Source organism: Chelonia mydas, chromosome 2 (genome assembly GCF_015237465.2).
Source record: "Chelonia mydas isolate rCheMyd1 chromosome 2, rCheMyd1.pri.v2, whole genome shotgun sequence".
Classification (NCBI taxonomy): Eukaryota; Metazoa; Chordata; order Testudines; family Cheloniidae; genus Chelonia; species Chelonia mydas.
Window position 1 is genome coordinate 11,367,060 of NC_057850.1, and position 14,523 is coordinate 11,381,582.

The 14,523-nt window shown below is 44.5% G+C and overlaps 1 protein-coding gene across 1 annotated transcript; it reads left to right on the forward strand.

Moving 5' to 3' along the window:
- The first annotated feature begins 8,706 nt into the window (after positions 1 to 8,706).
- On the forward strand, positions 8,707 to 12,773 carry KCNK9 (potassium two pore domain channel subfamily K member 9). Its single transcript, XM_043539049.1, has 2 exons — positions 8,707 to 8,816; positions 10,868 to 12,773. Exon 2 carries the CDS (start codon positions 10,915 to 10,917, stop codon positions 11,707 to 11,709), a length of 795 nt encoding a protein of 264 aa, XP_043394984.1. The 5' UTR covers positions 8,707 to 8,816; positions 10,868 to 10,914; the 3' UTR covers positions 11,710 to 12,773.
- Positions 12,774 to 14,523: the final 1,750 nt, after the last annotated feature.

A 14,523-nucleotide genomic window follows, 5' to 3' on the forward strand; every position in this document is an offset into this window, starting at 1 on the left:
ACATTGGACAAAACACTAGTGGAGATACATAAGGGAGTCCTTCTGCTTTGTCTGGGAGCTGGACTACGTTAGCTAACATGTCCGTGATTTCTAGGACTCTAAGAACAGTGTGTGAAAGAACAGATACATTGGACATTTTACTTATTAGTTTTTTTATTAAAGGGTAAAGAGAACTGTTGGCAGTCCCAGTTATTTCTTACCTTGTCAGTAAAAAAGAAAATATACAAGATAATGAGATACAGCAGAACTGAGGCAATAAAGATTATGGGTTACAGCCTACAGGGGCCAGCATACTTACTATTACAAAATAGGTATCAATAATTTGCTGTACCAGTCAAAAATTATCATTGGGAAAAAAATTTAAACAGCCTTTTTTGAAAACAAAAATTTTCACAATGTTCCATTTATATGATGAAAATCCCCCACCCCCATATACATGTGTTGGTTTTCAAAAATTGCATTTTTCAGATTTTTTTTTAATTGAAAAGCAAGATATTTTTATTTTTAAACCTTTTTTGGAAGTTGCTCACTATTTTCTGTCCATTTCTAATGTTTTGTTTTTAACTAATTCATCTCACTGGCTCCATCTTTCCTCAAAATATTTTGGTTATTTACCTACAAGGCCACATTGTCTGACCTGCATCTATCTATGCACACCCTGAATGCATGGCAGAGAGTAGGGTAAATGCTACCTCTAAAACACTATTCTCAAAGGCCCCTGGGTGAAGTAGGGGTAGCCTGTAGGTGGGGGCTGAGTGTGCTGCTTGCATTGACCACCTAGAAAAGTACTGGGGAGTCTACTCAAAGGCAGTCCCGTCAGGAAATATACCAGGACCTCTGAATTTTGCATACAATACTCCATCTTGATAGCACTGGACCTGTAGCCCTGTGTTAAAAAAGAGTTTGGCTTCACTTAGCTTCAATTTACACACATTAAGTGTTGCCCTCAAGCCACTGGTAAATCATCAGTGTGGCCAGCCTGGCCCAAGACCAAATGATGGTGCCCCAGGCAAGGAGCGTCTTTGGCGCCCCCTCTCCATTTGTTAAACGTTTGAATACCTTATTTCTATTGCATTTGTAGCCCATTTCATGACTTTGATGCACAATTTACATGCATGATTTATTCCTGTCATATAACACAATACATTTGCATGCTAGGATCTGTAAATCTGTATTTATTCATGCTAACAACAAAAACAGCACTTTGAGCTTGGTGGCTCCCAAGCCTGGCACCACAGGTGGTCACCTGGGTTGCCTGCTCCTAAATGTGGCCATGAATGTGGCCCTTGATGGGGCAGTACCCAAAGATTATCTAAGAAAGGTATCTTCCCACCAAAGGCAGGCACAGCAGTTGAGATCAGGAGGGTCTGTTGATTCACGGAGTTCTGCTCAACACTGTGCAGCCGGCTTTCTTGGTTGATGGCCTGCCACTGTTATTCCCCACAGCTGTCCAGAAGAGCCTGTGTTTGGCTAGCTTTACTGAGCAACAGAAGCATTGTTTATTTTCTCAAGTGTCTGTTTAAGTGCGTGTTCTTTGCTGCTGGTTTCTCTCATCTAACAAGAAGTCTATTAATATGTGTGGGTAACAGTTGTGGCAGTGGTATTTATGCCACCATTTATCGTGCGTGGCACATGTACATTACATGCATTGGAAATGTTGGTGCTTAGGGCATCTTGTTGCGACACAGAGATATGTGAAAGGAAACAATTACAATAAGTAAACAGGCCTTGCTAAAACAGAAGGCACAAGTTTCATGAGCCAGGGAAGATCTAGGTAGAGAAGACTCTGTACAATTAATTTAGGCCATAACATGATCTAAAAGCGCTTGAGGAAACAAGATTTTGAAGAAACCAGCCCGTGACTTGAAGAGGACAGGGATGTGCTGAGACAGCATCCGTGATCTATCTTTTGAGGGAATGTTTCATCCCTGCTACTTTGCTGTCATCTGTTCTGTTTGCTGGCAGGCGTTTGATTCAGTCTCTCCGATTTGCTTTCAGACATTCCTGCTCCTGGGGTAATTTTGCAGGCTGAGGCAGTTATCTGTCTCATGACTCACGATGTACAGCGATCTGGCTTGGCCTCCCACCCTCACGAATAATGGCTCAGGCTGGCACCTGACATATAACTTAGCCGATCAGAGGAGAAGCAGCCCATTCCTCCTGCCTGTTATGTCCCTGCCTATATCTTGGAGAGATCCACAGACCCAGCCAAGTCTCTGCTGAGGCTAATTTAAACTTGTTTTATGTGAGCAACTTAAAAAACTTGATTCAAGTTCAACAAGAAAGATTCCCAGTGAGAACAAAGCCACACAAGTCACCTGCTGCGCCCTGTGGACCCTGATATAACATGAACTGTTCGGTGTAATTTCCAAACAGTGTATATGGACTTACATTATGAATCAGAGTGGATTGTAGGAAGCATCCTGGGAGGAAGGATGGTTATTGGGAAAGGTGGGGTGTACAGTAGCAGAGGAAAGATAAGGAATGGTTATAAACTGAGCCACCCTCATACATGGTATCTTCATCGGGGATACCGCTAAGATTTTGACACTCACCCCCCTGAGATGAAGGTTGCAGTGGACTTTCCCCAAACTCTGCAGGGTTCCTATCTGTGACAATGACATCTTCACAGCAGTGTGTGACATCGCTACATGTCACCACGTCACCCTGAACAGAGAGAAAGCCATCGTGTTGTGGTATAATATGACTTTAGCCGCTGCATTTTATACGTGGACAATGCATGCGTTTGGGAGACCAGAGGGGAGGACGTAGCAGTAGTTGAGGCAAGATATACTGAGGGCTTGAACCTGGCTGTAGGAAGGGAATGAAAAGGGTGGATCCTGGAGATGTTCAGGAAGAAAAAGCAGCAGGATTTGGATATTGTTATTTTGTATTTATTTGTATTCCTGCGGTGCCTAGGAGCCTTAGTCATGGTCCAGGGCTCCATTGTGCTAGGTGCTGTACAAATACAGAACAAAAAGATGGCTTGGATATATGGGACAAGGGAGAGGGAGGAGTCAGAAAAACTTCCAGACTGTGTGCTTGAATGCCAGGGAGGACGGCTATATTAACAAGGCATCTTTCATCCAGGAGAACCAGGCTCAGAGCACAGGTTGGATGGAGAGCTGCTGCTTTTCTGACAGGAATCTGATTTGTTTACTTTTCTTTCTCTGGGTCGCTGAATAGTTTAGTTGGCTTGGATATCACTCCAGTCATCACTGATACATAGCCACATCTGGGGTGGAATGCAGCAGCTATGCTATGCAACAGACAGGAAGAGTAATAACACCATCAGAAACTCGGAGGGGAAATTTAATTCAGCAGACTATAATCAAGCCAGGAATTGGGATTAGCCCTCCAATCTTGCAGAAAATTTTGCCCGGGATGTTTAATAACCACAGGTGGTCAGAAGATGGGAAAGATGGATGCTCCAGGAGCACAGCGCCACCTGGCACCATGTTGGGTCACTGGCTTATGTTGGCATCTAGGGAAACTTGTCCTCACACAACTCTGCTTCCTCCAGCGAACAGATTTTCCTTGGATGTCTCCCATCCAATAACGATCATGCCCCATTCTTTTAAAAAGCACGCTAACGAAAGCACAACCTGAGGCGTTATGGCAGTGGATGATAGCACTGCCGAAAAAATGGATTTCTCCACTGAAAGGCTGCCTGGGAAAAAGAATGGTGAACCCAGTGATGAGCTGCCAAAATCTTAACAACTGGTTCCCTCCTAACCCCACGAGGGGGGTCATTGCCCACCCCCGCCCCCTGGGACTCCTGCCCCATCCAACCCCCTGCGTTCCTTGATGCCCCCCCCCACGACCCCTGCCCCATCCACCCCCCTCCCCTGTCCCCTGACTGCCCACAGAGCCGGGCAGCAGGGTCTTGTGGGCCACCGTAGTGGGCCACCTGCCCCTAGGAGCCAGAGGGACCTGCCGGGGGGCAAGGTGGGGAGTCCGGCGGTGCTTACCTGGGGCAGCTCCCAGGAAGCATCCGGCAGGTCCCTCTGGCTCCTAGGGGCAGGGCCTCGTAGCTGGGAGGCCGCTCCCCTCACTGATCACATCAAAAGTGCCGCCTTAGGTGCCGACTCCGTGGGTGCTCCGGAGCTGGAGCACCCACGGGGAATATTTGGTGGGTGCAGAGCCCCCACTGGCAGCTCCCCGCCCAGTGCCCGGCCTCAGCTCACCTCCGCTCCGCCTCCGCCTCCTCCCCTGAACATGCTGCCCTGCTCTGCTTCTCCGCACCCCCTCTCCCCCCTGGCTTCCCGCGAATCAGCTGTTCGGCGGGAAGCCGGGGAGGGCAGAGAAGCAGGCGGCGGCTTCCCACTCAGGCCGAGGGTGGCGGAGGTGAGCTGGGGCAGGGAGCGGTTCCCCTGTGAGCCCCCCACTCCCGCCGGGTTACCTGCTGCGGCGCAGGCGGCCCTCCTTGCGCCCCCCCCCCCCCCGCCCGAGCTCACCTGCGCCTCCCTGGGCCTGAGCGGGAAGCCGCCGTCTGCTTCTCAGCCTGCCCCAGCTTCCCATGCGAACAGCTCATTCACGGGAAGCCGGGGCCGGGGGCGGAAAAGCAGAGCGGGGCAGCGTGTTCAGGGCAGGAGGCGGAGGCGGAGCGGAGGTGAGCTGGGGCCGGGGGTGGGGTGGGGAGCTGTCGGTGGGGGTCTGCATCCACCAAATTTTCCCCTTGGGTGCTCCAGCCCTGAAGCACCTGTGGAGTCGGTGCGTAAGGTGCCACTTTTGGCCGGTTAAATTTAGAAGCCCTTTTAGAACCGGTTGTCCCTTGCGGAACAACCGGTTCTAAAAGGTCTTCTAAATTTAACAAACGGTTCTAGCGAACTGGTGTGAACCGGCTCCAGCTCACCGCTGGGTGAACCCCTTTGATTTGTTATCAAGGGATTAACGTTGTTTAATAATTAGGATCAGCTTGTGGGAAAGTGAAGTTGTGGGTCTGCAATTCACCTCTCTCCACTGGTGCTGGGAAGCCCTTTTGGGCCGTAACAGTTTGCAGTGCTGGTTTTGGGCGGGGCCTGTTACTTATCATTTTTTAAATCATTGGCAGCCCCAAGGACTGAAGTCCGTCCAGAACAAATGAGTTTCACGGACGGTAGCTGTGCACGCATCTAAGGGGGTCATCTCTGAAGGCAAGAAGAGACTTCAATCGCCATGGTCCATTCAGTATTCGGCCTGTCTGCTGAGACTGCCAGTTGCGATAGTGCTTTCCTTTCTGCTATTCATGGGGAAGCGAGCAAAGCCCACCAGCTCCCTTCACACCTGCCACTGAGCAGATGGGAATGGCTTTTGGTCACCACAAGCCTAGCAGCGGAGCCAACTCCAGAGCCCCATTGCCAAACCCTGACGTAGACCCGTTTTCATCTTTATAATGCAAAGGATGCGGCTTCCTCTCCCTCCCATTTGAAGCGGAGGCGCTGAAGTCAGAAAAGTGCCAGTAATTCTCTGTGGCACTTTCTCTGGTGTAGATACGCCTCTGAAGTGAACCTGTGACATCAGTTTGGCTTTTTTATCTGAATTATGCCTCCCTGTCTGAGTTGCAGATGCCATCATTCCCGTTTCATTTTCTGCCTTGCGGAGCTGCAGCCAGAATGAGTAAGAAAGGGTTGAGTCACGGGGCTGGCACAGTTCATTTTTTGCACGTGCTGTTGTCAAAGAAGAGATGGCCCGGTGAGAGATGCCAAGTGTCCGTCACCGCAGTGAATGATATGAGAAGGAAAGAGGAAACAAAACCTACTCCCCACAGGAAACAGTTCTGCCCCCTGACTAACACCGAGAACTGTGCTACTTCGGGACTCGAGATGGTCTGAAAACTGCTGTAAATGTGAATGAACCTAGCAGCTCTGCAGCTTCCCCGTGGGTTTGACACTGATTACAAATACCAAAGAGCTTGTTGTTTGTACATTTCAGTTTTAATATGATGATTTGTTAAGCACTGACCATGTGCTTGGTCTGATACGAGGGCCTAGGATGCAGCCACGCCTGGCCAAAGAACTGAGAGCACAGGACACAGAGTACAGATGCAGACTCTGCCCTGGACTGCTAATGGTCTAAATAAGGTGGACACAGTGTAGACACGCTGCACTGGGAATGTTTAGGATTTGTTTCCCTTTTAATTTATTATACCAATTATCACTTTCTTGCTTATTCCAGGAGATAAGATGCATAATCACAGTTACATTTTCTTGTTTGCTTAGTGCTGGTGCTTTAATACTCCCAGCTGTCTTGAGAGTGTCTTTCTCCTCACAGGAACTCAATGTGATTCAATGGCATTCACCTTGTTGGATGAGTGGGACTTTAAGATGCCAGTACCGTGTCTGTACTACTCTTTTAGAAGCTTGAAAGGAAGCTAACCAAGTATTTCTCCCTGACTGGACAGTGCCAGCCTCCAACTAAGTGGGTTTCCTTTTTCCTTACACTTAAAAGGGCACAAGCAAGCAATGGAACAGCCAACTTAATGGAACAAAGCAAGTTGCCTCAAGCCTCCCAAGTTATACTGTGCTATGACCGGAGCAAACAAGAGTGTTTAGATCTTGCTGATTTTCCAGAATTGTCCTTAGGCACGAGTGCAGTTGAGTACCAGAAGCATCCCCCAGAGCCAGCAAAGAAGAAAGCAACTCAGTGACCAATTTGGGATGAGGCTGTGGTGACCCGAGTCTCTGCCTCTCATGACTAAACCTCTCAACCATTTTGCATGACTGTTTTGAGGAACTGGACACCCTTCATATCACCTCAGCCATAGCTGGGAAGGAAATTGCAATTGACATAGATCGGCCCAAAACAGGGATAACACTTTGAGAAATGACACATTCCTCATGCCTGACTGTCCTTCTCCAAACCAGGACTAACTGAAGAATTCCATCAGTGAAGCCTAAGCAAACATCTGGGCTTAACAGGGAAAGCACGGTACAGAAGTCACTTTGTTCCCACCATTCAAGGTGAAATACAAGTCATTTGTACACCCCCTGTTCCATCTGGTAATGTCTCCTTAAACGTTAGGGATCACTCTCCCAGTCCACCAACTCAGAGATGTCTGCCTGCTGTTAACCAGACCCTTGCATTCTGCCAGTCCAGATACTGCTGTGATGGGAGCCTTCTAGATACCTAGATAGATATGGCCCTGCTCCAAGTTAAGGCTCCACAGGTTGGGCTTCTCTACTGTTTGATCCTATTGCTCAGCTGAGCAGAGCAAAACCTCTTTGCTCTATCCACTGCTCATCTCCCAGGCACATCAAACTTGCTCACATTCAGAATCAGCAGAAACTCTAACCTGGCAGAAGGAGCTGTCTTCTCTGCAGTGCTCCACTCCCTGGTGTAGACATGGTGTGTCACCTTTATGGACCTCTTCTCCTTTCTTGTGCATGCCCAGTTCCCTGGTTTTCTTCATTCCCTTAGCTTCTTAAATGGATGTCTTCTCAATATCATGGTCCTAGTGTCCTCTGCATAACCTTCACCCCCTTCTCAGGGTGGTGAAAATGAGCTAAGCTGAAAACCCCATACCATGTGTATTCAGATGCCTTTATTTCTGTAACCAGGCTCATTTCAGCCCAGTGTCTCTCATCTCCCAACTTGTAAGTACTTCTCTTCATATCTGAATAAAGTGCAGTGGTATTTGTGCTGGGGAAGTTAACAAGAGTCAGCTTCTGCTACTGAAGTGGTCACTTGTGTCCACCGAGGCTTGTTGTAAGTAAAACCCATCTAGTTGGAGCCTGACCTTATCCACTGGAGAAGCACTATTTACAGGTAAGAAAAACTAAAACTGTTTATCTTCCACTTTCTTCTGGCAAACTTTGATCCCTCTCGCTTCTGACATTGGGCCTCTGAGGGAGTTTGAAATTAAAAGGGACAGTGTCCCATTTTAAATTTTAGACCTACATTATTAAAGTGTAAAGAACTTAGCTGATTTACAGTGTTTATGGCTTGATTCTGCACCGCTGAAGCACATGAGAGTTTTGCCTTTGCTTCATAAAGTTCAGAGCATTTCACTGTTAATCTCTGAGGCCAGTGCCACAGAGCTACGCATGCTCCAAGGCCTTGTCTGCACTAAAGAAATGTGCTTTGCCTAGCACTCATGTACCTGTTTTAAAGGTCTGATTCCATCTCAGTAAAAAAGGCCTTGTCTGTCCTATGTGTTTGTGTTCACACTGTGATATATCAGATTGTATAAACCTACATTGATGCAGTGAGTATGGTCTAAAGGCTAAAGTTATATAGTAAGCATTCTCTTTCTAGCTGTGTAACCTTGTGAGAAGTCACCATCTATCTGTGCTTCACTTTTCCTATCTGTAAAATGGGGCTACTAATGCTTATCTATCTCACAGGAGTATTGTAAGACAGAATTAATTACAGGGTCTGTAAAGTACTTTGAGAAACTCGGATGGAAGATGCTCTGTAAGTGCATAATATTAATTTATTATAATCTTTCCAAATTGTGTCTCAGGATCCTTAAGGAGTGGGATTGGACAATTTCAAAGGAAAAATTTTTTCATCCCTAACCATTTTCTTTAGAGCCCAAAGTGAAAGCTGTTTCTACCAACTGCCATCTCTGTCACCATCTGGAAAATCACATTTTCTGAAGCTTTCCTCCTCTTTATCAGCTGTAACTAAAGCTATAAAATGGGAAGATGTCCTTGCTTTAATTAACACCCCTGTAGTTCAAAAGCTGATCTTAGTAATGAGAGGCAATTATAGCCTTTATTGAGGGATAGTCAGGTGGAACAAATCCAGCATCCATCTATGGGAGGCATTTATTCCCCCAGGAAATTTGGAAGCTGCTTATTATAAAGAGCTGAAAACAAGGTCTGGTACAACAGGTGAATCAATTTGTTCTTTTTGTAATCTTAAAAATAACTTGTTTCTATTTTTTTTTTGCAGACTTGTTTTTATATCACCATCCAGCTGCCAGCAAGTAGCAGTTGAGTTAAGAAAGGTTGTTACTGGCTCTTTGAAGATGTAGTTTCTGTTTTTTGTTTCTTTTTCTAGACCAGTGTTTCTTTCTACTTTGCATGGGATTCAGTACTGAGTTCTGGTGAAAGTGCATTAATAGATCATTGTATCGGTAGCCAGGTGCAGGACAATTTACTACCGTTACCCGCAGCAGTGTAGCTGACTGCTAGTTGCAATTCATACTGTGCACATTGCAAATGGGTAATTTTTGGGCCAAGAGGCTGGCTGAAAATAGAGTAGGGCTGCAATATTGACTGGGGAAATGTCAAAAGAAATTCACTACTATGTGGAGGGCCAAGAGACCATCTACATTCCACTTTAAATCCTATTTGGAGGACTTAAGTGGAAAATAGGTGGTGAGTAAGACCTTGTACAATCTCTCTGCATGGGAGTGAATTCCACACTGAGATTAAATTCAGTGTGGATAAATATCTAAAAGTTGAGACCTTTATCCCATGCTCCTGTGTGTGTCTTGCACTGGCAAAGAGATGCATTAGATGGCTCACTAGGTTATGACCATCTATAGACCTGATTCTCCACTCCAGCTTTACACCTGTGTATCTCCATTGAGTCTACAAGAGTCATATTCCGCAACATAATATGGAGTGGGGAATAGGACACTTAGATTCTGTGAAACCTCTTAGGACTGCAAAACTGGACAAGAATTCCTGCAAGAGCTTTCTCTCTTGAGGTATTTTTAGAGCCCTGCAAATCTGCAGATATCTGCTTTATATCCACGGATATCCACGCACTTTGTTTGCAGATTGCAGATCAGGTGCAGATACAAATTTTGTATCCGCGCAGGGATCTAGGTATTTTCACACTCCCACTCCTAGCAGGTAGTACAGATTTGTGCAACAATGTGGGGTGAAAAAGTTAGGTCACATTGGTTTGGGTGAAGGTTTGGGTAGGTTCTCACTCAATGCAATCCAGTTCTTATATCCCTACTAATATAACATGAAACATACCTCATACCCGGTCCTGGACTACCTGAGTCACCTGATATAGTTAATAGTTCCAACCATTTCTAGTAATTGTAGAAGGAGCTGAGTCAATTGTGCATTCCTCTGTAATTAAAAATAAGCCTTAACCCTCCCCTCAAAACCCTACAATCTTCCAGCAATGAGTGTCTGTCACAGGGTCCCTAGGAGAAGCTTGTTAAAATTCCACCACCAAACTGGAGAGAGGTTTGGGATGGTTTCTCTACCTCTGAAGGTTCTCTGGATACTGCTGAATCACTCCTGCCAGAGAATACTTATCTCTGAGGTCATCAAAATCCCCTGCTTTTGCAATGGACCACATTCCAATGCCAGGTATCAGGTGTGTTTTGGTTTTTTTAACTGCCCCAGGGAAGACATCCATTTCCAGTTATGGAGGTTGAATGTTATGCTATACACCATAGTAAACCCTTCAGGAAGGAAGTGAAACTTCTCCAGCAAATGAACTCTGTATATAATTTTGTTTGCCATTAAACAGTGTTGTCACCCTTCTTGCTTGCTTACAAGGACAAGGCTTTTATTTAAATTGGATCACAACGCAATAGATTTTCCACTCCCTCATCCCGTCTTTTCCTCAGGCACATGCACATCTTGGGTTTTAGCTGGCTTTGGGAGCCCCCTGTTACAATAGGGGCAGTTCATCACGGCAGTGTTTTCAGGAACTCCCAAGCTGAGCTTTTCCTCTGCTGCGGCAGCAAAGAAGTCCTTATTAAAGTAGGAGCCACTTGTGCCTTCCAAAGACTTTGAAAGAGGTGGCTTTGACTTCTCCATTGAGGAGAGTATTCTGCCTGGGGAAGACGTGAGGGTTGACAGGGTGCTTGAGTTATTTTTGTTGGTGATTTGCTCTGCTGGTATGATGAGGAAGTTTAAGGAATTACCCCTCCTTGCTGACTCTCCTGTCTTTTCCTTTCCTTCTCCAGGTTATGGACATGCTGCCCCAGGGACAGATGCCGGGAAAGCCTTTTGTATGTTCTATGCTGTCCTGGGGATCCCACTGACACTGGTCATGTTCCAGAGCCTGGGTGAGCGCATGAACACCTTTGTCAAGTACCTCCTGAAACGGATCAAAAAATGCTGCGGGATGAGGAGCACTGATGTCTCCATGGAAAACATGGTCACTGTGGGTTTCTTCTCCTGCATGGGAACCCTCTGCATTGGAGCAGCAGCTTTTTCCCAGTATGAGGAGTGGAGCTTTTTCCATGCTTACTATTACTGCTTTATAACATTGACTACGATAGGATTTGGCGACTATGTGGCCCTGCAGACCAAAGGGGCCCTCCAAAAGAAGCCACTCTATGTGGCTTTTAGCTTTATGTACATTCTAGTGGGGTTGACAGTCATTGGGGCATTTCTAAATCTGGTTGTTCTCAGGTTCTTAACCATGAACAGTGAGGACGAGAGACGGGATGCCGAGGAGCGGGCATCCCTGGCAGGGAACCGCAACAGCATGATTATCCACATCCAAGAGGACAGCCAGCATGTTCGGCCACGGTACAAGGCCGAAGTAACAGACCTTCAGTCGGTTTGTTCCTGCATGTGTTACAGGTCCCATGAGTACACCAGCCGGATGGTGTCGCACCAAAATTCGTTCAGCTCCAAGCTGAATCCTCAGTACTTTCACTCCATCTCTTACAAGATAGAAGAGATCTCACCAAGCACATTGAAAAACAGCCTTTTCCCATCTCCTGTTAGCTCCATCTCACCTGGGTTGCACAGCTTTACAGATAACCACAGGCTGATGAAAAGGCGAAAGTCCATTTAAAGTGATTTGTCTTCTTTTGCTTTACTTGTTTCCCCCAATTACCTTTTTTGTTTCTTGAGTGAGACGGAGCGAGGCCAAAGGGAATAGAAAAAGCCAGTCCTCCTCTGAGACTCAGCTCTTGAGCATGAAGCATGGATTATTACTGTTCCAGAAAAGTATGCCTTACATTACCCCCTCGGTGGATTTCAGAGGATTCGAGGTGACATGAAGTGGGTACCAAATCCAAAGTTGCACACAAAAGCTGGGAGCCTTCATGTGCCATTGGCACTCCTGACCTAATAAACTATTTTCCTCTCAAGCAGGTCGCTGTGTGCGTGTGCGCGTGTGTGTTGAGTGCGTGTGTGTGCAATTCCACAACTAGTGCCATGTGACAAAAACGCATCAGGTATTAATTTTTTTCCCCTTGAAGCAATTGTGTTCCAGCCTGCTTTTAACTTTTAGACTGCTTCCAAAAGAATAGGGGACGGGGGAGCCAATTTGTTTTGTTTTTGCCAACTCAAGCATGTGTCATAAGCAGTCAATATACCAGGTGTATCATGATAAATTTTTGAATGCTAGATTTTAGATTGTATTAACATAAAAAAAAGAGACAGGAAAAGATGGATCATTTTAGCTTGCCAGTTCAAAATTAAAAATAAAATAAAATAAAAATAAAGCATGCACTTTGTAAAACTGGTATGCATTATAAAAAAAACACAAGAAAAACTAGCAATGGAATTAATAATCAAAAGCAAATAATATCATTGATTTAACTACATTTACTTTCACCATTTGCTACTGTTCCAACAATTTGTTGTGCAAGTAGAATTTTTTAAGAGAAATTGGGGAAATTGTTGGAACTATAGAGTTTCTTTTTGTTACTTTGGTCTAATTTATAAAATTTATTATTATTATGAAGGCGATTATTTTATTTTATTTTTTTGTGCAGCAACTACCTGCATGAATAGGAATTATATTTTTTGAAATGCTTGGATGAGGATGGGTATAAATAGGCGGATGTATATTTTTTTCCTATATAATAGTGACAAGGCATTCCTTGTTTTAAATAAATAAAAAAATAATGATGATTGTCTCTAAATGCTTTTGATTTGTAAATAGTGGAAAGCCTTTGTTGGTCTCAGGAAGAATTCAAGGAACAGTATCTTGATGTTTTTTGGCCTACTGGGAACTTGCAGTAGTAGATATGGTCTTGCTTTTTGGCTAGTCTGAAAGGCATAAGTATGTGCCTGCGTGTGGCAAGAACAATTGCACTCCGGTGTTTTGAAGGGTTAAACTGGGAACAGATTGCATTAGCCAGATGGAGTGAAGGCTGATGATATCACTAAGTGAAATTGTTCCTTTGGGATCATTTGCCACCCAGCTAATGATCTGAACCAAACTGACTTTACAGAACCATATTCTAGGTCCTGGTCCAACTCCACTGATGCTAGTGGAAGTTTGTAATGATGAATGCAAGCAGGATATGGTCCACTGGGAGTTTTGTCTTTGTGTTCAATGGAGGCAGGATCGGGGCCCATATCAGGGTACAGTGGTGCATCTGAATTAATAATCCTACCTTTTAAAATGCCTTCAGGGTTAATGTACAAAAAAGCATTATCTATCTGGCACAAATCATCTCTCTTGCTGATTACACTCGTATATACTTTCTGTATACAAGCAATAATCCCCCATGTATAGTTCTAAGTGTACCTGGATAATACGTTTTCTCAGATTCATGCAGACCTCCATTTCAGATCTGACCTCAACAGCTGGGTGCACATATGGGATGCTGACTGCCTTCCTACGGTTTATTTGTCAGGGGCATTAATGGGCAGAAGTTAGTAATGACCTCTACTTTCAACTCTCTTCTTCTGGCTTTTATCATTCAGCAAAGTCAAAGTCTGTAATTTCAGTGTGTTATAACACACAAGTATCCACAACTTTGAAAGCTTTCTATGACTTCCTCTTCTGGGAATTTCTGCTAAATCATGCTGGTATTGCACATTAAAACCTCCAATAATATGTGTGAAACACTAAACTAGAGTTCTGAGTGACCATGAACTGAAATGAACATTTTAGCCTAATTTATGGGAAATGCATTTTTATCTAGTGTTAATGGGTACTGTGGGTACATAATTAACAAGCCTATTAGTGACATGCTCTAAGCACCCAATAGACTCTAAGACTTATGATGATGATAGAAGCTTTGAAACCAGTAGACATTTGGAAAGCAGTCTTAACATTCTGTGATCCACCTCTATGATAACCAATTAGACATCTGTTTCAAGATGTGTGATCTATTGGTCTTCTGAGACTCACTGTTACATATGTTTTTGTTTGTGATGCTATTCTAAGAGCCTCCCAAAAGTGAAAATGATTGTGGTCCTCTTTTGCTACTAAGCAATAAGCTGTATGTACACAATGTGCATATCTGGCAAATATAGTAGGAATCCAAGAAAATCAACAAAAAGTTTGGTTTCACAAAGCTTTGAACATTCAAATTCTGCTTGCCTTTGAGGGGAGAATTTGGCTTGGAGAACTTTTTTCAAAAACTTGAAAAAGTTATACAAATGTTGGATTTTTTTTATTAAGGGAAAAAAAATCTCTTTTCTCACCAAATGGAACTAAATTGTCAAAAATTCTTCAAGGTTTTGAATTATAGAAGTTCAATGTTGTAATGTGTTCTAACGGAGAAGTTATAGATTCTCCCATCTGAAGCTAGACAAATTCAGATGAGAAATAAAGTACACATTTTTAACAGTGAGGGGAATTAACCATTGGAACAGCTTACCTAGGGAAGTGATGCATTCTTCATCATTTGAAGTCTTTATATCA

Excerpts from the sequence above, each read along its gene's own strand:
- KCNK9 (XM_043539049.1), top strand. The coding sequence starts at position 10,915 with ATGTTCTATGCTGTCCTGGGGATCCCACTGACACTGGTCATGTTCCAG.